This window comes from Pteronotus mesoamericanus, unplaced genomic scaffold, assembly GCF_021234165.1.
Source record: "Pteronotus mesoamericanus isolate MK-2021 breed Mesoamerican mustached bat unplaced genomic scaffold, CSHL_Meso_final contig_65, whole genome shotgun sequence".
NCBI lineage: Eukaryota > Metazoa > Chordata > Mammalia > Chiroptera > Mormoopidae > Pteronotus > Pteronotus mesoamericanus.
In genome coordinates this window covers 1,437,818-1,460,362 of record NW_026555228.1, presented here as the reverse complement: position 1 = coordinate 1,460,362, position 22,545 = coordinate 1,437,818, and the positions used below count along the sequence as shown (strand labels likewise).

General features: G+C 59.2%; 1 protein-coding gene across 1 annotated transcript in view; it reads left to right on the top strand.

The window, feature by feature from the left end:
- The window catches only part of ANOS1 (anosmin 1), a 115,162-nt gene extending 98,973 nt beyond the window's left edge, over positions 1-16,189 (top strand). Inside the window, exons 8-14 of the mRNA XM_054581173.1 lie at positions 1,062-1,206; positions 8,160-8,306; positions 8,763-8,857; positions 11,054-11,225; positions 12,017-12,237; positions 13,253-13,391; positions 14,648-16,189. Coding sequence (XP_054437148.1) covers positions 1,062-1,206; positions 8,160-8,306; positions 8,763-8,857; positions 11,054-11,225; positions 12,017-12,237; positions 13,253-13,391; positions 14,648-14,706 — 978 coding nt within the window. The 3' untranslated portion in view covers positions 14,707-16,189. The remainder of the gene's footprint in view (positions 1-1,061; positions 1,207-8,159; positions 8,307-8,762; positions 8,858-11,053; positions 11,226-12,016; positions 12,238-13,252; positions 13,392-14,647) is intronic.
- The last annotated feature ends 6,356 nt before the right edge of the window (positions 16,190-22,545 follow it).

The window sequence follows — 22,545 nt, the reverse complement described above, 5'->3', positions numbered from 1 at the left end:
CCGGACAACGCTCTAACCAACTGAGCTGCCTGGCCAGGGCTACAGTCAAAGCAACTTAAAGCGAGATACATGATGAAATACTGCCAGACGTCGTGCGCATTAATAACCGAGCGACGTCAAGAAACTAGGAGGGAAGTTTGCCGTTTATTCCTCCGATGTACCAATGCGATAAGACGTGAGCAGCAAATTTACCTTGAATTGTTCATGGGTGCAGAGTAGCATTAACCCTAGATCACGCTCACGAATGGCGTATTTGGGATCCACGAGAGGCAGGCGGCAGGTCATGGGAACCACGAGCGTTCTTCCCGTGAACATTTCATTAACTGAGAATGAAGGTTCGAAATTGGAAAAATACCAAGGAGTTTGAGAAGTTATGGCACTTTCTTCCTGGAGATCAATGGCCTCTCATTTCCTAAGACACCATCCGAGGTCCTTGGTAACTGTGAGGAGAGCTTTTCAAGGAAATGCTCTTTCAAAAGGCGGTTTCATTTTAGTTGCTTGAAGATCGCTGTTTAGGGAGGCTGATATGCCATCGAAGCAGAGACCTCGCTGGAAAGCAATTGGGCTCAGGGGCTGTTCGTGGGAGTGCCCTCGCTTAAAACGCAAAGACAACTGGGTGGGTGCGGACGTGAACAGATATAATGGCAGGAGAACATGAACGCATTTTGTCAGGTTGATTTTTCCCTTCAACGCTTGGTGGACGGGTACTCGTAGAGGATGCGAAGGAAGTATCCAAGCCACACAGGGAATCCCGTGTATGCGTTTCCCAGGCGGGAGCCCGCCCCAGCCCCTGTGAGTTCCTTTCAGGCCGCTCCGGAGATCGGGAAGGGGCGAGGCACACTTGTTCCTCGCCAGGCGATGCCAGAGGGTGGGGAACCCAATCTCCACAAACCGCGTCCTGGCCTTTCTGTGAGGCTGACTTTGAGCCCGAGCTACCCTGGGTTTTCAGATCTTCTGCGCGAAGACCCGTGGGAGCGGAGGGAACCCACCGCTGGGCGGGGGGGGGGGCGCAGCGGCCTGGACGTGGCTGTGACGGGCGGGGTGTGTGTCCCCGTTTGCAGGCGCAGAGCTCGGTGGCCCTGGACAGACTGCACCCGCACTGGGAGTACACGGCGGAGCTGCAGGCCGTCGCCTACTGGGGCCAGACGCGCCTCAAGAGCGCCAAGGTCGCCCTGCGCTTCACCCCCGCGCACGCCGCCAGCAGCAGTGAGTGCCCTGCCTCGCCCCCACGCCCCACCCCCGCGCCCCCGGTCCCCGGTCCCCGCTCCCTCCGACCCCGCCTCCGTGCGGGTGGCCGCTGTGTTACACGCGGTCCTCACGCGCCCAGCCCTCGCACCCCTGCGCGCAGAACAGCGTCCTCCGAACCGCGCGCCTGTGAATTTTTCTCATGATGTTTATCTGTTTCCTGTGCGGTGGTTGCATGTCGCAGTGGACGCCTCACAGGAGAGCGCTTCACGTGTCCCTCTCACTGGTGCGCAGACAGACGTCACTGTGGGTCCCCAGGCACAGCGACGCTGCTTTCTCGGGGAGCACTGTCCCTTCCCCCCTAAAGTTAGGACACACGCGTCTTCTTGGATTGACACCGACGTCCCAAGGGACGGTTCGGAATAACCTCCGTGACCTGGGAAAAAACGGATGCGAAGGAGGCTTTCTAAGAAATCCTGGAAACAGAGCTTCCTATTGGTTTGAGAAGTAGCCCTTGTGGGGATTTTAGGGTTTGAAGGGCCTGCTGTTCTCTGTAGATAGTATTGACCGTCTATAACATTATGCCGTGTAGATTCTCCTTTTCCTGGGTGCCGTACAACTGTTACGGAAAAGAAAGTCATGGAAATGTTCTAGGTGTTGAGTCATGTGGTTGATTTTTTAAAAAATCCGGGCATTCCGTCGGTCATGCCCCTGAAACGCGTGCCTAGCGATGACGACATTGCTGTGCCTACCGAAGGGGTACTTACAATGCCATGCTATGAACATATGTACGTGGGGTAATCGGGTGACTATACAGGCGTGGTATAGTATATACGTGCCGTGCACTTATACGTACACACCAGTGCACCTGCACACGTGCACACTCCATCGTGCCGGCACTACACTCATCTCGACCTGGGCCATCAAAGCCCCTGGCGTTGAACTGGGGAGACAGACGTGTAAACACGGTTCCACAGAGACCAGGCCGCGGGTGCGTGCAGAGCGGCAGAGACGCGTGGACGCGGAAGAAGGCAGCGTGCCGCGGGCAGTGAGCTTCACCAGAGCTCACGGGGGAAGGCGGTGTGCGCGCCCAGGGCCTCGGCCTCCCCGCACGCGGCAGCGGCAGCGCACAGAGCAGGGAGCTCAGCACGCGGCCGGCGGAGGGCGGAGGGGCAGGCCCGCCCCGGGGAGATCCGGCTGGGCCCCGCGGCTTCCGTCCCCACCCGGGCGCAGATGCCAGCCTGTCCCGCCCCTCCGGGCTGGGACTCCAGAGCCATCACCCGCTGCCTGACGTGTGCGCTCGGGCGGCTAACGGGCACGTGCACCGAGCCATGCCCCAAGCGCTTCCTGTCCCTCCCGCAGCTCCCCCGGCCCCCCGACATGGCTCCACCGTTGGCTCTCCTGCTACAGCCAGGGCGGAAGGGCCGTTCTCCACCCTTCTCTTCCCTTTCTCCCCTAAATCCAGGTCTTTAGACTCCTCCTTTGTCCCTCAGCTCACATCCCGCGCGGGACCTGCCCATTCCTTCCCTTTCAGGCCAGTGTCCCCCCCTCCTCATAACCCTAAAATGCCCTCTGAACTCGTCCTCCGGTGCCCGCTCCTTCTCAAACGTCCGCTTTGGGCACACCGCCCCTGAGCTCGCCGAGGGCTGCTGCTCCCAGCCTCTCAGCGACGATGCGACCCTTTCCCTCTCATCCCGCCCCGTGACGTGCGCAGAGCAGCCTGCGCCCCCCCCCGCGCGGTGCCCCACGCAGGGCCCCGTGAGTGGGAAGGGACCCCTGCCCCGCTCTCGTCCTCGCCGGTCCTGCGCAGGCCGAGGGCCGCATCCTTCCGCCGCCCCAGCGTGGCCTCCACGCGTGGAGCCCAGGGCGCCTCTTCCCGGCCTGCGAAGCTGCATCCGCAGGACGAGACCTCGCGTCGCTCCAAGAGCACGGCGCGTCGGGCTGTGTGCCCAAAGCAGCCCCCTTGTCGCGGGTGTGCAGTGTGTGTGCCTGTGCGTTGGCCACAGGGCACTCGTGTGCACCTGTGTGGAACCACGTTACTCACGACCCCTCTGCTGCCTGCGGCCTCAGCCGACCTCTCTGCATCGGGTTTATTCTTAGTGCCTCTGTCACGTTCTAATCCTCGTAAGCTATCAAAGTCCATTCTGTTCTAAAGATTAACCGATTCCTCTCACAGAGATTCAGCAAAGTAATAAAAGGAAAGTACAAATAGAAGGCGTGGTACCAAGTACCTTTGAGAACACGTACTCCCCAGGTCTTGAGGGGGTGGCGGGCTACAGGAGGGACCCGCTTTGCAAAGGGGCACACAGGATGTAGCTGCTCATTCGTCAGTTTTATAGCCCAGTGTTGATATACAATCTCATAAACACAAGTCTACGACTTTTACGAGAACACTCTATTTCATCATGAACCAACTGGAAATGAGGAATAATTACAACTGAATGGTGTAAGCAAGGGAAATTGTACTTTATAGGAGGCAGGGTAGTAAATGCCAGCCTAGAAATGACTTCCTGAATTATGTCCTTGCAGGTGTGCTGGGCACTCCCGGAGGCTTTTGTAGTAAACATGCCCGTGTGGCGAAGGCTGAGCGTTCGGCAATTTTATGACATGGTGCCTCGAAGGGAGAGAGGCCTAGCGTCGTCTTCGTGGACGTGCATCTTGCTTTGTGGGAGGCAAGAGGGGTGTTTCCAGATTTGACAGGTTCCACGTGTTTTATAGTTGCCCCACGGAACTGGAATATTCTTCTGTCTCTGCCAAGGAAAAATGGACTGGGCAGGAAACACGGGGCATCCCTGGGCCTGTAAACCTCACGAAAATTCTGATAAAACCTGATAAAATAGAGTCGCTCAATTCCATGAACTCTTCCGACTACTCACGAGTATAAATTAGGCCTCATACCTTCACAGGTTATGGTAGGAATGGCTTTATTTCCTTTTTGTTTACTGCGGAACACAGCGTGGGCGTCTTTTCGTTTTAAAAAAGCAGAAGTGGTTTAGTCTTGAGATGTCTAGAACTGTGTTCTTATATCTCTAGTGAAAAATTAAAGTGTGCGTAGGATATGAAAGAAAGGAAGGCAGAATCTACACGGAGATTAAACAGAGCATCTGCACTCTTCCGGTGGTTGTCTGCGGCTGAGTTCTCAGCATCACAGATTAATATCAGCATCACATGCGCGAGGGGGCTTGGGAAAACTCTGTCCTTGAAGAGGTGCCCTACATGGTCCTCGGGGTGCAGCCAGGAGCGCCCTTTTGGTCCCCGGTGGTGGCGAGAGAGGGCTGTGTCCGGACCGGAGCCCCGGGTCCCACGTCCAGCCCAGCGTTCTGCTCCGGACGTGGCTGCTGCCCCCGTCCCTCACCCCGCTCCCGAGGCTCCTTCCAGGGGGGCCCGGCGCCTGTGTGCACGGGTTGCTCGTCATGCGGTGATTCAGAATAAGAAATGTGTACTGGGCCTTTGCCATGGTTTCTGGCCAGAAGTTCCAAAAACTCCCTGAATTTCCTAAGTCTGACAGGGACAAAGGTGCCTCCAATTGTGTGAATGACGTCCTTTTGGAGGCAGCGGGGATGGGCCTGGGAGGCCGCGCTGGGAGGTCCGCGGGTGGGAGCACGCAGTCCCTCCCCGCGCCCCCCCGTGTGGGAGGCGAGAGGGGCTGGGTAGCGGGTGGACCTGTCAGGACCAAGGCTGCTCTCGCCTGTGCCGTGAAGTCCCCATAGTCCCCATGAGAGCGCAAGGACGGGCGTGCAGAGCTCTGGGGCGGGGGCGTGCATGGGATGTGGGGAACGGCTGGGAGCTTTGCCCCCCGGCTGCCCCTTCCCGCACCCTGGCCCCACGCGCCTCTCCCCTCGGCCCTTCCTGAGTTGCCTCCTTTGTCATAAAGATTCTGTGCCTCTGAGCTCCGGGAGCTGCTCCAGCGAGTTATTGGAGCCCGAGGAAGGGGCTGAGGAAGTGATCCACGAGCTGTCTCCGGGGCGCCCTGGGCTTGGAAGTGTTGTCTGAAGCGTGTGGGGGTGGGGCGGCGGCCTTGGGGGCGGAGCCCCTCCCCTGTGAGACCCCGCCCCCCCGGCCCCGCAGGAGCCAGGCTCCGCTGCGGGGAACTGCTGGAGTCCCGTGGGGACTGGGGAGCCGCGTGGCCGTGTGGGAAGGACCCCTGAAGGGCGCGCCACATGTGGGCGAAGAATCCCTAACCCTAAAGAATGTTCCTCAGCTTTGCAAACGGACGGGAACTGGGCAACCGGCCATATTCTAACTAGGACCCCGACTAATGCCGGCCTCCGGTCGCTCTCAGCGAGCTCCCCGCGTGGGCGATGGAAGGGCATGTTCCCGCCGGGAAGAGCGCACGGCGGACGCCGTGCTTCCGCGGGGCCTCCGTTTCCCTGGCCGTCGCGGCCTTGCCCCCCTCGGGCCTCGCTGGGCTCCGCGGGAGAAGGCTCCGAGCCCCGTCGCCGGTCAGGGCGCCGTCCGCCCGGCCTCCCTGCCGGCTCTCCGAGGGCCGCTGGCATTCAGAACACAAAAGGCTTCCTTCAAGGGGCAGGATTTCTAGCCACACCATTTGAACTCCAGGCAGCGGGGAAAGGGCAGGTCTGAGACCAGGGGAGCCGGGTGATATTCTTACGACTAAGCCCGTAGCCCGCCCCCTGCCTCTGTGACAGGAAGCAGAACGTGGCGACAGAGGAACGTGCACGTGACACCCGCTGGCCCGGGGATGCCGTCCCTGCTTCATGCCCGCTTCTCTCAGGGGACACTGGACGCACGTCTTGATATTGCTGAGTCTTCATGCGTGCACGCGAGTTCCTCTTTCCTGGACACCAGCCACCAGCGGCCTGCAGGCCGCACCCAGCTGCCCCGTCGCCTTGGTCCAGAAAACGTGCCGGGCGCACGGCCCCCTCTCGTGTGGCCGCTTCGGCGCTGTCCTGAGAGCCGCGGCGTTGCTGGAGGCTGTGTGGCCGGCACAGCCCCCGCATGCCCTCTGCAGCCTTCCCGGAGACGCTTGCCCAGCCCGCTCTGCCCGTCCGTGCCTGTGCGCACTGGCACGCGGCGCTGTCGGAGCTCACGGCGCAGACCGGAGGCCGGCCGCAGTGGTCCCGCAAAGCAGGTTGCTTGCCTTGGGTGCAGCCAAGGAAAAGGGGCCCGAGACCAACGTGCTGGCACCCATGGTGAAGGGTTACTGTGCACACAGCTCAGCAGCCCAGGCAAATACTCGGTGACAGCTCCAGAGACATCAGTCTGGGGACGTCTTTGTTCGTTTCATGCCATGCACATGTAGTGTCCCTGAGCCAGGCTGTGGGCGTCTCAGGGAGATGAAAATAAAGTTGTTTGCTGGTCGTTGGAAGGGCGCATTAAAAGGGAAAAAGTGATTTCACACTGGGGCATCATGGGCCTGCCGAGCGCGGCTTTCGTTCCCCGCACCTTGGCTCATCGGCGAGGACAGCGCCCCCGCGTCTTGCAGGACGGAGAGTGTGCCTCCAGCCCCGGGAAGGAATGGGGGGGGGGGCGTTCGGAGCTCAAGGACCCGGGAAGGCAGGAAGCAAGCAGCCCAAGGAGCTTAGTGGTGGGGAAAAATGTCACAGATGGGAACGCCTGGACAGACAGGAGCAGAAAGCCCACCTGAACATAGTCACCGTGCCCTCGGGTTCTCCCCTCGTTTTCCCGGACGTCCGCCCTCGCACTGAAACAGCCCGGTGGCGGGGTCTTGCAGCTCATTGGCAGAGGGGAGGTAGCGGTGCCCCTGGGGTGGGGGCCAGCCCTTCCCTTGCACCACTGCCCGCAGCGGTGGCGTGGTCCCTCCACGGAAGCCCTGACCCCGCCGCTGGGCTTGCCTGCGCGCCCGCCTCTGCCCTCTTGGGGGCCCTCGGGTCCAAAGCGCCCGGTCGCCAGCGCCCAGCTCCGCGCCTGGCACCGAGCACGCGCCTGCTGGATATGGACGGAGTGAACGAATGACCCAATGAACAGACCCTGTGTTCGTTCCCCGGTCCAAAGCGTTGTTGCCGTTGCGTTGCGTTTCGTTTGCCCGGTGTTTTATCCACTCGCGGGCGGAGGGGCACTCCGTTGCTTTCCAGTCTTTGCTATTGTAACCCTGCCATAAACGCAGGGGCCCAAACATTCTTTGGAGGGGGTGTTTGGGGTTGTTTCAGAGATAGCCCCAGCCGTGGAATCGCTGGGTCAAAAGGCAGCTCCACTTTGAGTGCGAGGGCGTGCGCCACCCAGCTCTCCACCGTGGCTGCCGCAGCCTGCACTCCCTCCGCAGCGCACGGGGCCCCCCTTCCCCCGCATCCTCGCCAGCGCTCCGAGTTTCTTGATGGATTGATGGTGGCCACTCTGACCGGCGTGAGGCCGGTGCTCCCTGTGGTTGTAATTTGCACTTCTCTGAGGGTTCGTGACATGGAGCATCCTCTCCTATGTCTTAATATTTCGCGTTCCTATCCACCCACGTCGGGACATCTGTCGCTCTTGGGCCAGCGCACCCATTGGCTGCCGACCGCCGAGGCTGCTCTGGAAAGCACTTGGTGGGCGACATTTCTGCTCTCGACCGCGGACGTCGCCAGGTCGAGCCGCCCTCCCGTGGAGGGCTGTGTAGCTTCGGACAGAACCTCCGTGAAGCGCTTGCCGTATCGTTTTCATGAGATGGCGTTGCACGTCATGTTGTGGACCGCCTTTGCAACTGCACACAATGCCCCGCGAGCGATACTGTCCGTTCCTCTTGTTCCAGCGAGAGCCTCTTTTAAGTCCAGGGAATCCAGCGATGACCCGATTCAAGTCTGGGCATCCCATCCAACGTAGGCTTCGGTCTTGCAGCCTATTTAGCAGGCAGGGGGTGTTACCGCGAGGCCGTGAAAGAACGGGCCGTTGTCTCACACTGTCCTTTAAAATAAAGCCACCGAATAGGAACGCGTCATCGCGACGTGCAGTCCCCCGGGGGCTGACGTCGCGGTTCAGAACGGTTCTTCGGGAGTAAACCCGAGGCGGGTGCTTTGTTGCAGAAGAGCCAGCCGCGAAGAGCCGCAAAGGCGTGACGCGGGCGCAGGTGCCCCTGCAGGGACGGCGCCCCGCTCGCCTGCTGGAGGTCGGCGCGCCCTTCTACCAGGACGGCCAGCTGCAGGTGAAGGCCTACTGGAAAAGGACCGAAGGTGCGCCCCGGGCCCCCCTGGCGTAGGCTTCCCTGTCCCGGCGCCGCGAGGCGGCCCTCCCAAGGTTCTCTCTCAACTCCGTGCCTCTCCCTCCTGCTCCCCGCGCCCCCGCCCAAAGCAATTAGCAAGTCCTCGGGTCAGGGTAGGACAAGAAGACAGCGTTGGAGTCGTTTTGCAAAGACGTCCCTAATAATTTCTGCTACCTAGCTCTTGTAGTGCAAGAGATTTCTCTGGGCGCGAGGGATGATGTTTTGGGCTGACTCGAGACTTAATAAGGAAAGAGTTCTGGGGACCTGGGACGCCCGCGTGCCTCCTTGGGTCCCTGTACGCACTTTGGGGCCCCCTGGGGAACTTTGTTTTCCTCTGTGCTATTATTTCTGTCCCGTGTGAAGAGCGCGGGACGGTGTGGAACGAGACTTCTGACTCCGGGTCCTGGGGTGCGTTCTGACCCTGCAGATCCCAGCGTGAGCCGTTACCACGTGCAGTGGTCCCCTGAAGCCTGTGCGCACAATGAAACCGCCGGCCCAGAGGCATCGTCGGGCACGACCCAGGTGAGTTGGCGCTCAGGCCGCTCCGTTCCGAGCGGTCATTGCCCTCGCGCGAGGGATGCGTCTGTGGTATGTCCCACGTCACAAATGCGCTCTCAAACCAGTGCCCCGATGAAGACCGAACACGCAGCAGTCTCCCTGCTCGCTCTCCCTTCCCCGTTCCCCGCCGTGGGTGGGCAGTGGTTCCGCATCAGCGCGCGGCTGGGCCCGCGGGCGGGCGCGAGAGACCCAGGTCCTGGGGAGCCGCTCTGCTCTCTGTGCTTCATCTTAACTGGAGGAAAGCTTCACATGATTTTCTGAATTTTGATGGGCACCATGACCTAGAGGTGTTATTTCCCAGTGAAATTCTCTGCCATCCTATGATTTCGCGTCTTGCTTGGCCGCGTCCCTCACGGCCCCCAACGCCCCCAGGAATGAGAGGCAGCATCCGTCCCGTGCGCCTGAGGCCTGCGTTGTGTCTCCTAACGCTGAGAGACCACGAACCTCCCGGGGGATTGGAAGTCCATCAACACTCCTCCCTACATGGTTCCCAACGCCTGGGGGTGGAAGCGGGAGTCACCAAGCCACAGGACAGAACCAGCAAACCACAGGACAGGCGGACTAGGGCGCGGAGCGCTCGGCTGACAGCCGCGCATATGCGAGACAGCAGGACACTGCCAAGCCCCCAAGGCGCGGCCCCACCCGCACCATAGATTGATGTGTGATCCTGACCTACAGCATCTGTCTTTGGAGTATTTTCGAAAGCAGCAAGTGCAGTGTTTTTAGTGTCCTATGTTATCACGTAACTTTAAGATTGGAGGACAAACCTCTTCGCTGGCTTGGCAGAAATACCCAGGGTTTTTTTTGTTTGTTTGTTTTCTTTTGTTTTTTTCTTTTTTTCCTTTTTTCCGGATTGGAGTTGTTCTACCAAAGTTGTTCTTTCCATTGACCCTTAATGTCGTCCCATAATTTCTGACCTTCAGAAAGAAAAGAAAGAAAGAAAGAAAGAAAGAAAGAAAGAAAGAAAGAAAGAAAGAAAGAAAGAAAAGAAAGAAAGAAAGAAAAGAAAAGAAAGAAAGAAAGGAAGGAAGGAAGGAAGAAAGGGGCTGGCATTTTAGAAGGTGGGACCACGCTGGGAGGGAAGGCAGGGACAGACAGGCAGCGCAGACTTGATTCCGTCTTCTGTGGGCAGGGAGCCTGTCTCGCTTGTTTTGCTCACTCGTGCCTTGGACTCGCATGGAGCTCAGCTTCTTTTCAGGGGCCTGGGCACGCTAGGCGTAGCATCTTTACAAACTCTGAAGGAGATCATTATTTACTGAGCACCGGACCTCGCGTGTGTGGTAGACATTGGAATCAAAGGCCTCAAAGCACGTTGCCAAAGGCTCCGGACGTGTCTGTCCCCATTTTTCGTGGCTGGTGGAGCCATTTAACTGACGCCGACGCTGCAACGGGGCGTCGGGGCGCGTACCAGTGGCTGCAGGCGTCTCCCGTTTTGTCGGCCGAAGGCCGGCCCGGGGTGTCTCAGAATCCTCAGCAGCTCCCGCGGATTTCGCGTGAATCCGTGGGTCGGGCGCGCTTCTCGCGGATCCCGCTGCTGCGTGGCAGCGAGCCCTGCCCTTCACCCAAAGCAGCCGGACACAGGCCCCCCACCGGCATGGCTGACGCAGCAGCCCTGGTCCCGCCCGACGGCCCCGCGCGAGCGCAGCCCACGGAAAGGACACGCAGGCACACTGTCGTCCCCGTGCTCAGCGTCATCCTCCCGGCCACCGGACTGTTCCAGCCGCAGCCCCAGCGCCGCAGCAGCCGGGCCCGTGTTGCCTGCCCCCCTCGTGGCCCAGCGCTGTGGCAGAGAGCAGGGCCGCCCTCCCGAGGGGGGAGAGCGCGGGGCGAGAGAGCGCGCTCCTGATTCTGTCATTGAAACCCGCCCTGGAAGCCTGCCCGGGCTCCTTCCTTTCTGCAAGACCGAGAGCGGCTCTCACGGGTCCCGCCAGCGTGATCGCTGCGGTTCTGCCCCATCCTGGGCGACGCGTCCAGCCTGCCAGGGCTTCCCGGGGTGGCTCCTCCAAGCGGCGCAGCCTCCCGGTGCCTGGCATGAGAGCCGCTCTGCACCGGCTCCCTGTGGAGGCCCAGGTCCGCGTGCGAACTCAACCCCGCCTGCCGCCCCTGTTCCCTCACTCTTACTGAGCCGTACTGCCGCCCTCTTCCTCTCTCCGGCCCTAGGAAAACTACATAATTCTGCAAGACCTCTCGTTTTCCTGCAAGTACAAGGTGACCGTGCAGCCGGCGGGGCCCAAGGGGCGCTGGAAGGCGCACACGGTCTTCTTCCGGACGCCGCCCTGCTCCGCGCTGAAGGGCAAAAGCCGCGGGCACGCCAGCTGCCCCGGAGACGCAGGTGCGTGGGCCGGGCGTCCGCGCGCGGCCAGGCGTTGGCCACTCCGCAGACGCGTCCCCGCCGCGTTCACGGCGCCACGGACGGGGAGCTCCCCGCGGCCTGAATGGCCAGGCCCCAGCCCAGCTGCGAGGTTTTCTCGGTGTGTGACTGAGGGCGGTACCTGATTCCGTCACTGTCCCAGCACCGCCAAGGCGCTCTGTCCTGGCGGCCGGGCCCCTCTAGACGCGGAGGCGGACGCGCAGAGGCTGCATGCGTTGGGCGTGCTCTCTGTGGCTGGGTCCCTGCTTCGCGCGCTCCTTCGCTGGTGGGTGGGGGGGGGCGGTGATTGACCCACCCCGTCCACACCCCACGCCTTCCCCTCGATCGTGGCGAGGCCCTTGTCTGCAGCGCGGACCACCACCGCGGCTCGCGCTCGGTGCCCTCGCTCCCCCGAGTAACTCGCCTCAGCATCCGTGCTCTCCGCTGCGGTCCCTACCTGAGGGCTCCCTGCTGTCCTCTAAGAAATAGCCAAGTCTCCCCAGAGTTCAAGATTCTTGCTGTCTCTCACCCGCATGGCCGGGTCCTAAAAACAAGCCCAGAGGGTCAGAAGCCCTTGGCGGAGAGTGGCGTGGCAAGGGCGGGGCCTGCTCAAACCCGGTCCCAGCCCCAGAGCCGAGCGCTCGAGGCCGCGCGGAGCCACCACGGACGCCCCGCAGCTTCTACATGCCCTGCGGGCGGGAGGGTCACACAGGGGCCACCTCCGCGCCATCCCCGCAGCCGGACCCTGCTTTTTGCTCCTTGAATTGCTCCAGGTCACGTTGCCCCCAAAGTGCTGGCCAAGCCGGAGAACCTTTCCGCGTCCTTCGCCGTCCAGGACGCGAACGTCACGGGCCGCTTCTCGTGGAAGATGGCCAAGGCCAGCCTCTCGCAGCCCATGACTGGCTTCCAGGTGACGTGGGCAGAGGTGACGACGGAGAGCAGGCAGAACAGCTTGCCCAACAGCATCATCTCCCAGTCCCAGATCCTGCCCGCGGTAGGTGCTCTCCGCGCCCCGGGCTCGCTGCCCACGGTCGCTGCCCACGGTTGCTGCGCACGCCCAGGGATCGGCGGGGCCCCGATTTTCCCTGACGTGTCTTAGCTCCACATTTCCTCCTTGTGAGTGTGTTCTTTTGCAAGGGAACTGACACTATGACTCTCACTGTGAGTAGAATCAACCACCCTCTGGATCATTGAGACCCTGTGCCCTGTACGCTGTAGACAAGCCGTTTCCCCATGTCTCCCCGCCTTTGTTAGCCCCACGTCCCCCTTGCCCAAGCGGACACGCCCAGTTACAAGCATTAATTGGGGAGAAAGTAGCGAAAAGCAGCTCCTTGTCTCCCTTCCTTTGCCCGGTTCCAACGCGGCCTGTCTTCCAGGCCACTTCACTCCTTGGCTCAAAAATAAAAGTGCCCGCCTGTGGGCTTGCACGCTCTTTGCAAACGCCCTTACGCTATCCAAGCTCTGCTTCCAAAAGGAAGAAAAAAACCCCTTAACCCCCAGAAGGAAAGATCCCATGGAATGAGAAAGCTATTCTGTCAACGTGTTAGGTTTTATTGAGTTGCGAGAAGAATGTGTTGGCCTGGAAATCCACGGCTGCAGCCACGGGCCCTGACAGAGACCGTGCCATCTGAGGGCACAGTTGGCTGGCCCGCGGAGCTTGGCACCCCGAGAGCCCCCGGCGCAGGCCGCGCCCATGGAACCGCAGACCGTGGGAAGGACTCGTGGAAGGGCTCAGTCGGGCGGGGAGCCCTGCGAGCTGGCACCGTGCACGTGGGCGCGCCGCCAAGGGTCCCCAGGCGCCCGGCACCGCGCTGGCTGCCGAGGCGCCGAGGCACCGCCGCGCCGCGGGCACGTCTAGGAGTCAGGGGCCGCAGCTGCCTGCTCCCTGCAGTGGCAGCCGCCACCGAACGCGTCACCCGGGCAGGGACGGCCCGACCCCGCATCCCCGTGGGTGCTGCGTCTCAAACAAACAGTCTGATGCGCCTCTCGTCTTGTGTCCCCCGCCTCAGGAGCATGACGTCCTCACGGTGCCCAACCTCAGGCCGGCCACCCTGTACCGACTGGAGGTCCAGGCGCTGACCCCGGGCGGGGAGGGCCCGGCCACCATCAGGACCTTCCGGACGCCTGATCTCCCGCCGCCCGCGCACAGTAAGAGCCGCCGCCTCCGGGCAGGCCCAGCCGGCTGGGCGGGAAGGAAACGAGGGCTCGCCGGCGCCTACGCCGGGGGCTGCTCTTCGTCTGAGGCGTCCTCCTCCGGTGTCCGGCTGCCTGCCGGGATCCGCTTCAGCCGAAGCCCGGGGCAGGGGACCGGGGGGCGGGGAAGCCTAACGGCTCCTTCCTCCCTCCTTCTCGCCCTCCCTGTCTTTTTTGACCCTGCCATTTATTTTCCGCACACTGCCTGCCCTTTCTTCTCTTTCCACCCATAAACACATGCGGGAAAAATTGATAATCCTATCGATGGGAAATTTTTTCAAAATTCCGATTTTCAGACATGACAATGGAGGACGTAGGATTTGGCTGAGGAGCTTATTTTTTTCATACAGACATCACACTGTAAGACATGACGTGACCTCTCTTCAGAATAGGACCCCAATCTAGCTGACGCAAGTACAATTTTCTTTAAAAACGTGTTACCTGCTGTTTATAAACCATCACCGTCTTTCTGGGTTTTAAATATGTGCTCTTTTAAATTTTTATCCAGATTAAATTGAAAAGCCACCTCCCTGGTGTGGCTCAGTCGGTGGCAGCGTCATGCCGTGAACTGAAGGGTCATGGGTTCAGGTCTCGGTCAGGGCCCACGCCGAGGTGGCGGGTTCGATCCCCACGGGCGTGTGAGAGAGGCGGCTGATTGAGGTTCCTCTTCCTCTTCCTCTCCCGCCCTTCTCCTCTTAAGGCATGTCTGCGGGTGAGGATAAATACATACATGGAAAAGCCATGTCTACAGGTTTGCGTGTTGATAAAATAATGGAGATGTAATTCTAGTTTAACTTCTGATTAAACAAAAAAAAAAAGATGGCCAGAGCTTGCCCTGAGGCCGCTTTATGGTTGGAATCGGAAGGACGTCGAAGGCCCTGCCCTGGGCGAGTGTCGCGGTCCTTCCCCCCGCCCCACAGACGGAGGGGGGCTGTGCGGACACCCTCCGCGGGAATTGTTTGCGGGGCGTCTTCGTGAGTTTTGGGACTCCTCTAGGGCGAGGACGCGGGCGTGGGGTCGCTCCTGTAAACCGTGGCCCGCAGGGGAGGAGCAGCCCTTTCTCCCTTGGGATGTTTGGCGTTTCCCAGCGACGGACAGGAGAGGCGGGGAGAGCAGAGGAAGGGAGACCAACTGCCCGGCGGGCGCCCTTTCAGGTCAGGACGGGTTGGGGGCGGCGCCGTGACCGCCCCGTGTGTCCTGTGTCTCCTCAGGGCCGCACCTGAAGCACCGCCACCCGCATCATTACAAGTCGCCGCCGCAGAGATACTAACCTGCTCAAAGGGGCGCCAGCCAGCGGCTCGGACTGGGGGCTCGCCCTCCGCCTTCCAGACGCACCGGTGTCCCTGCAGCCCGCCCTCTCCCTGGCAACCGCTGTCCGTGGCTGAGGCCTCCGGACGGGCCTCCGGCAGTGCGAGCGCGGCCCCAACGGAGGCGAGGCCCGTGCCTGCGGATTCCGCGGCCACGCGCGCGTTGGCGAATCCCTCTGGAGTCGGCGCAGGACGGACGTTGCCCTGAGTTCAGAGCAGCCAGTTCTCAAAACACATGCTCGTAACCAGCACCCCGTGCACACACAGGCGAAGCCTGAAGGGAGTTGATGAAAGCGTTTTATTAAATTATTGACTTGATTTGCAAAGCCAACTAAGATCACGTAGTCTTCGGGTCCTATTTATTCAGATGTTGCCTAAGATGACTTTTATTCCATGCGACTTTTAATTGAAAATGTTAACCTGAAATATACCACGTTCATGTATGTCTAAAAATGTCCCCCTTGTAAGTCCCGTGTGTTCCCTTGTATGCAAAGACAAAGGAGAGTTCAGCCCGTCCGTCCCGGCCTAGGAGACCCGTGCACAGCAGGACGGGCTCAGGGAGCGAGGCTGCGGCCCAGCGCTCCCTTTGCAGAAACCAGCGTGCTTTTCTGGGCTGCTTTCTAGTGGTTCCCCCTGGAGCCTGAGAAGTTTCCCAAATTTACTGTCTTATTGATGTTCCTCTTTTCCCTCCTGAAACCAGCCGCTGCTACGCTTTGTTCCCCACTTCCTGTGTCTAAAAATGCACTAAGGCCCCTCCTGAGAATGAGACCGTCCCCACGATGGGGTACGTGCCGGCCCTTCCGCAGTCTGCCCTGTCGGGGGGTCGCCGAAGGAAGCCCTCTGTGCGCCGCCACGGCCTCCTGGTGTGGAAAGGGAAGCGCCTTTCGGCGGTAGAGGGTGCTCCTTTCCCTGTCACCAGCGCTGACTTCTGCAAGTCTGTTACACGCCCCGGCTTGGGCACGTCCCGGGCTTGGACGACCGCGTGACTGGGGGCGTTCCTGTCAGATGTGTCAGCAGTGGGCAGTGATGCCGTGCGTGTTGGCGCACAGTGTTCGGGAACCCCTCTTTCTTAAGGCAGTGCCCGCATATGATGTTTCACGCATGCACGTGTGTGTCCGTCTAGCTACAGGTGTGTGTCTGTGTCTATAGATACACAGATACATACATGTGCAGACATGCCACATGGACCTTGAGGATGGATCGCGGAGGAAGTTGCTTCCGCAGCCCCCCAGCATTGGATAAAGGCACAGTTCTCGTGCAGGTCCAGTGGGTAATAGATTGTCCCCCATCCATGTCAACCCCATGAGAAAAGAGCAATTTATCAAAATGACACATTTTGACAGCAAGGGTTCCTTGTTCCCCTGACCTACCCACGAGAGGCGAGGACATCTGGGGGAACGCTCTCGTTAGGTTTCGCGGTAGGACTAGTCCTGGTTGTTGGCAGTATCCCTGGGAGCCTTTGGGGTGCGCCCCCTCTCTGGGCTCCCTGCTCAGAGCGCCCCCGCCCGGCGGCTCCCAGCAGGTGCAACAAGCCACGGAGAGGTTCCCATGGCTCCGCCCCGCACGCCTTGAGGAGCGCCCCCCGCCCCCGCACCGGAGCTTGCGCACCGTGCCGTGCGCAGACAGAGAACCCTCCCTGCCTGGGGAAGGGCGCGCAGGGTGCAGCGGGGGCGGTGCTCTTCTGCCGCCGGCACCTCCAGCGCCGCGCTGGGAAACCTCAGCGCCGCTGTGCGTGCTGCTTCTGAACGGAACGTGGTCGGGGACGCGCTCAGGCCAGAGGTGGGAAATCGCCCGGGAACGAGAATGACCCATTTTCAATGGAGAGAGCGGGGCAGGGCTTCGTGTAAACGCTCCGCAGCCCCGAAATCCGCACACTCTGCAGAGCGCTCTCTCAAACCGCCATTCCTTCTACTCTCGCTACCAGCATCCAAACTGCAAATTCCTAAAAGTTCAGAAATCAGGACTTCTCATGATCCGCGGCAAGGTCTTCTTTCCCCTTCATTGCTCATGAACAAACCCCGGGGTTTGTGCCAGCAAACTTCTGTATAGTTGTATAGCTTAAGATGCAGGCAGATATACATAGATGCAAAGTATTATTATTATAGAAGTTTAATTTTTATAAACTTTAATTATATTGCTTTTGCCTGGGTAAGGGACATGGAGCACATGTGTGTTTCGTTCTAATGAAGGTTCGAAGCTTTTAAGAAATCTCAAGCAGCATCTGATTTTGCTATACTAGTGAATAATTTAAGTTGTAGTGCTATGATTGGAAGAAAATGTTATTCATCAGGCAATAAAACCTAAGCTTTCATGAATTTCACTCATCACCGATAGTATTCAAATGAGAAAAAAATAGAATTTCAGTTTTTTTGAATTACAAAAATTTGGGTGCCCTAATGGAGGGGTAAAAGTCTGTTTTTATTAAAAAAAAACACATAGTTTCAGTGGCTACATCTCTGATTTCATGGACATGAGATGCATGTCTCATGAAAAAATATGGGGAGGGGGCAAAAGTAGATTTACAGTGGTTCGTATGGAAAATAGTACAAGAATAAACTTCGTTTCGGGTCTGCGCCACGGTAAGCCTGCCTTTGCCCAGCCCGTATTTTCGGTGACAGCATGTGCTCTATAAAAGAACCGAGCTCTTCGAAATACCAGCGCGCCCGGCACGGGCTGCGGGCTTGGTGCGCACGGCCGCTGCGCGCGCGCTTCCCACTGGCGCGCCCCCCACGGGCGCGCCCCGCCCCCCGCCGCGATTCCCGGCGGAGCCGCCCACCCTTTCCGCTTTTCCTGAGCACAGCCGCGTGGCGCACTTCTTCCAAGGCAACGCCCGTCCTTTCGAGTCAGCCCTAGTTTTAGTGTGATATAGGAGGGCCAAGGACGCTCTGACAGGTCCCACTTTAACATGTGTGGCAAACGAACTTCAAAGCTTACAAATACATCTACACCCTAGAAACCTAAAAGAGCCCGTAGCCAAGTCTGCAGACGAGGGTGCTCACCGCGGCTCCGCTGACACGGGATGGGGGAGCGGCATTGATTGTTGTCCATTGTAGGGACGGTGCCATGCGTTGCAGGGTGTTGCACACCCTCCCTGGTCCCCACCCACCCGAGGCAGGAAGCACTCCCCGTGCCCCGGTGTGCACCCACAAACTCTCCAGACGTTGCCAACCGCCCTGGAGACACACGGTCACCCCCGGTCTGGAACCGCCGCAGGGTAGCGCGACCTCACTGGCTCGGTGAGACTTCGCGCTGTAGGCGGCGCCCTGGGCAGGGCAGCAGCCGGGAGCTTAAGACCGGTGACTTCAAAGCCCAACACTGTCTCTTCTACGTCCCCTGGAAAACCCGTCTAATAGGTTGAATCTTTAGCTTAGGTGTGCACCCTGCACGCAAATAGGAATGCCCTCCGTAGCTGTCCTTGTCGTCTGCGAGAACGACGTGCTGGTTCCCCGCCCTTCCCGATGCCGGTGCGGGACCCCCTCCCACGATCGCGGGCGCCTGCCCGCCTTCTGGCGGACTCTTGGGGCGTGGCCAGGACGCAAACGCTCCGTATCTGTGGCATGTACTTTAAAACGCGTTGGCACACGATAAGGCGCGTAGAGATGGGGAGTCTTCTCGGCGGCGTTGCGGGGCGGACCCAGTGCGGAGCCTGCACAGAAGATTTGGGCAAGGGGGGCACCTGACGCACGTGACCAACAGCGGTCCAGATGTCAGGTGATTGTTTCTCTTTCCTTAATTATATCACAGAGTGCAGATAACAAACGGCTCCAGTCTCATCCACGGGGGTCTGTAGAAACCCCCCCCCCCCTTGGAAACAAAATATTTATTTACGTGTGTCATAAAAATTGGATCCGTGTGTGCGTCCGACATGGTATTTAGAGACATAATCGTGTAAAAAAACAATGTGTAAAAAAAAAAAACAAACAAAAAAGTATTGTACATAGCCTGCGATTCTGTGACTCATGATTTTCACGTTAGAGTGTGTACATACTGATTCAGTAATAAAGTATCCTTCAGCCTGCCCCGTGGACTGCCCGCGTTTATTGCCTGCAACATAAACACCTTGTATTTTTCACTTAAGAAGGAAAAGGAGCAGTTTCCGGGGCTGCACAGGGAGATTCAGGCAGCTCTCCTTTGGGGGCCCGGGCGAGCGGCGCGGAAGGCGTGGGGCGTGGAGGACGACGCGCCTCGCTCTGCGGAAAGTGCGTCGGGGTCTGACGATCCCAGCGTCACGCTGCCTTGACCGTGTCTACGACCGTCAGTGCCCACGGTTTAGCAGCGGTTTTGGGTGTCAATCATCTACGACTTTACGTTGCCCCTCCCCCTGCCCCCTCCAAGCCAGGGGTGTATGCGCAGGACACTAGCTCTTAGTCGCGCTAGCAACGCTGGATGGGCCTGCCTGCCGTTCCAACACCACACGGTCTGTGGAAGGCTTCCGTCTCCCGTGTCCCCAACGAGGAGGGAAGCAGCCTCAGTGACCTGCCTTTCCACTGTGCCAAGCGGTTTCTGTGTTCTATCACTGATACCTTCGGTTAAAAACGCTTCTTTGGTAAAAAAAAAAAATACCACCAAAAAACGCCAAGTGTCGATGTTTCTGTTATTAATATGAATTATATCCGTTCGCCTCGCGTGGGGTCATAGGAACGTGTAGAAATACTTTTGAAAAAAACGAAACTTTCCTTTAGCAACAATTAAAAAAACAGAATAAAAGAGAGTCATCCTTAATGTGGGAGATTCTATCCAAATAAAATCTTAATAAAGGAGAATGGCAACCCACAACAAAACAAACAAAACAAAGTTTTGAATTGTAGTATCAACACCCCCAAAGCGTGGCAAGAGAGTCATTCAAGACTCCTTTGTAAAACTTTGGTGACATTTTGTCCCCGAGAAATCCCTTCTCCTTTTGAAGTCCGATAAAACTACAGAGATCAAACTATTTCCAAAAAGGCCAGCTTCTTGATTCCACCTCTACAGCAACAAGGATCCATAAAGCATATGTGTCAGCTGTTCGTTTTCTGGTTAATCGCAGCGAAAAGCAGCTTGTTTGAGTCTGTTTCTTATTTGCACCCATCTGATTGCGCGCTGGCTGCAGATTTTGGACGTGCCAGGTGGGGCATGTTTTCTCCTCGTGCGCCCGCGTTTCCTCCCTCACCTGCGGCTGAGCCGAGTGCCGCCCCCCACCCCCCATCCCCAGCGGGTCAACGCCGAAAACCTCGGAGGATCAAGGTCAAATGGGGGGCTTGGAGTAGCAAAGCCGAACTCAGTTCATAGCCGGAACATGGGTCTTGAAAGCAAAGCATTTTTCTTCCCCGAAGAAATTGCTGCTTGTATTATTTTTATTTTCAAATGGTGCGTTTAAGTGTCAGGAGGCAAACCCCGGGGCAGACAGACCGGAAGGTTATTCTCTCTCTAACCCTGGAGGGAGAGGCCTGCACAATGGGGCCGAGCCTTCCACGGCAGCGAGAGGCGCGAGGAAGGGGCTCGCCGCACCTGCTCGCGGGCGGGGTGGTGGGGCAGGTGAAGGCCTCTCTCAGGCAGCAGGTGAAACGGCAGCAGAGATTTAGGCCTCCGTTCCTCCCCTGAAGCTCTTGGCAGAAGCAATCGCTTCCTCCGGAAAGAAACGCGTGTGTGGGGAATGTTGGCAGGGGAGTCGAGATGGTGGGGGTGGAGGGATGAGACCGTCTCCTCACGCTCTGGGGGACGTGGGGGGACCCCGGAGCCCAGGGGGCCCCGTGAGGCGGCCGACATGAACGGGCCACCTCATGGCCACGCCGATGTCCCCGAGAGACGCGACGGGGCAAGACTGCAAAGGCACCGGCCAGGCCCCTGCGGGAAGCGAGTGCCTTCGGGTCGGCACCGTGACAGCGGGGGGCTCAGCGCGGGCGGGTGCGGAGGAGCGAGGGGCCGTTGGGTGCTTGGGTCTCGCATGGCTTGTTCACGGGCGGCAGGTGATGGAAGGAGCAAAGGCCTTCACCTCTCAAAAGTTAGTTTCCTCGCGGCAACGTGGGGATAACATAATACCTAAATTTTCAAGTCGTTGCTGGGATTTACGTTACCCAGCAAATGACGCACAGCAAGCGTTGACTAAGTTGTAGTTAATATGACTGTTAGAGAAATAAATGTGTCAGGCAGGTGTTTTTTTTTTATTTTAAAGGGGCAGATTTCTTTTTCCCCAAACATTTTATTTGCAGACAGAGGGGACGGAGGGAGGGAGAGAGGGAGAGAAACATCGATGCGAGACAGAAACACCCATCCGCTGCCTCTCGTCCGTGTCCCACCTGGGGACCGAACCCGCGGCCCAGGCACGTGCCCTGAGCGGAATCCACCCGGCCACCTTCCGGCTTGCAGGACGACGCCCAAGCGACTGAGCCCCACGGGTCAGGGGGTCATGCAGGTTATTGTTTGCCGTGACCCCTGTGTCAGATTTTAGTGAGATGACAAGAGTCTGCTGCATGCTCTTGCCCTAGTAACACACACACACACACACACACACACGGCTCCACCAAAACACAGCAAACCAAACAACATTGCCCTCCTTCTCCAGGAACCAGGTTAGCTTTCGAGAGGTGACTGTGTGTCGGCAGCCGGAAGGTCCCGACAAAGCCGTTCCAAGAAAGGGGCGGAACTGAGGTACCTGCCCAGGTCCACCTCCAAAGGTACTATCACCGGTCCTGTTGTTGGGAACCACTTTCCTCCTCCTGCAGGCACGACATTACATGCGGACGCAGAGTTTTCCAACCTGTCTTCCCTGTCGTTTCCTTCCTACAACGCCCGCCTTGTGCAGCTTTTACTACTAATTAGTAGAAGTTAAGGACGCAAAGGGAGACATGACACCCATGCTTCACCTGGTTTGTGCCGTCAATGGGCTTTATTGATCTTCAGAGAGACACGCGGACGATGGGATCAGATGGTGCCGCCGACACAGAACCCTCGGGGCGGCGCTGGGATCCCGGGGCGAGGCCGCGGCTTCCGGGCCCGGACGCCGAGCGTGATGAGGTGTGAGGCGCAGACACCTCTCGGGGCGCGGAGCTGCTGTGGTCACCGAGCGTTTCCACGGAGACGCGTCCCAAAGCAGATTCTCAGCTTCCCAGTCCATGGGGAAGCGATCTGTCTTCGCCCTAAAGGGAACGTTCTCCTTGAACTCTTGACGCTATTGAAACAATGCAGGAAAGCGTCGCCTTGTTTTCTTCCTTCGTTGGGACAGGTCACTGTGAAGCTGTCAGGCTCGCTCTCGCCTCATCGCGGAGAAATCGGGGAGGTGGGGAAAGACGCCTGGCGTGGGAAACGTTATTTCCTCACAGGCGCTGCTTATCAAGGTGGAAACCTAGCTGTATTTACACTGGAACAGCGTGCTCAGTATCCGGTGGGCCCCGGGCTCCGCGACAACACACGTGCATGGCTGGAGAGCACACGGGTGTCGTGTGACCAGAGGGTGCACGAGAACACACGTGCATCACCCTCGACCCGCGGGAGTGGAGAAGCCCGTCGGCAGCAGCGCCCACTGAGCAGGGCCCAGCGGAGCTGAGTCGCCCTGGGCACGACCCCCCCTCGGTTTCCCTCCGCGCTGCCGGGCTCCGCCCCAGGCCCGCCTTCCGTGCTGGTTACTGCTGCCACCGGACATCAGGCGGGGGCCGCCAGCCAGCTGCACCGCGGGGTCCGCAGGCAGGCCCCCGCGACTGCGTTTGCACCCGCTAGGACGCCCCGGCGCCACAGGCCTCCCGGTGCAGAGCTCGGGCGCCTCGGCCTCAGTCCCCGGCCTTTCCGTGCCCCGCCAGCCACCGAGTCAGGGGCACGCTCACAGTCCT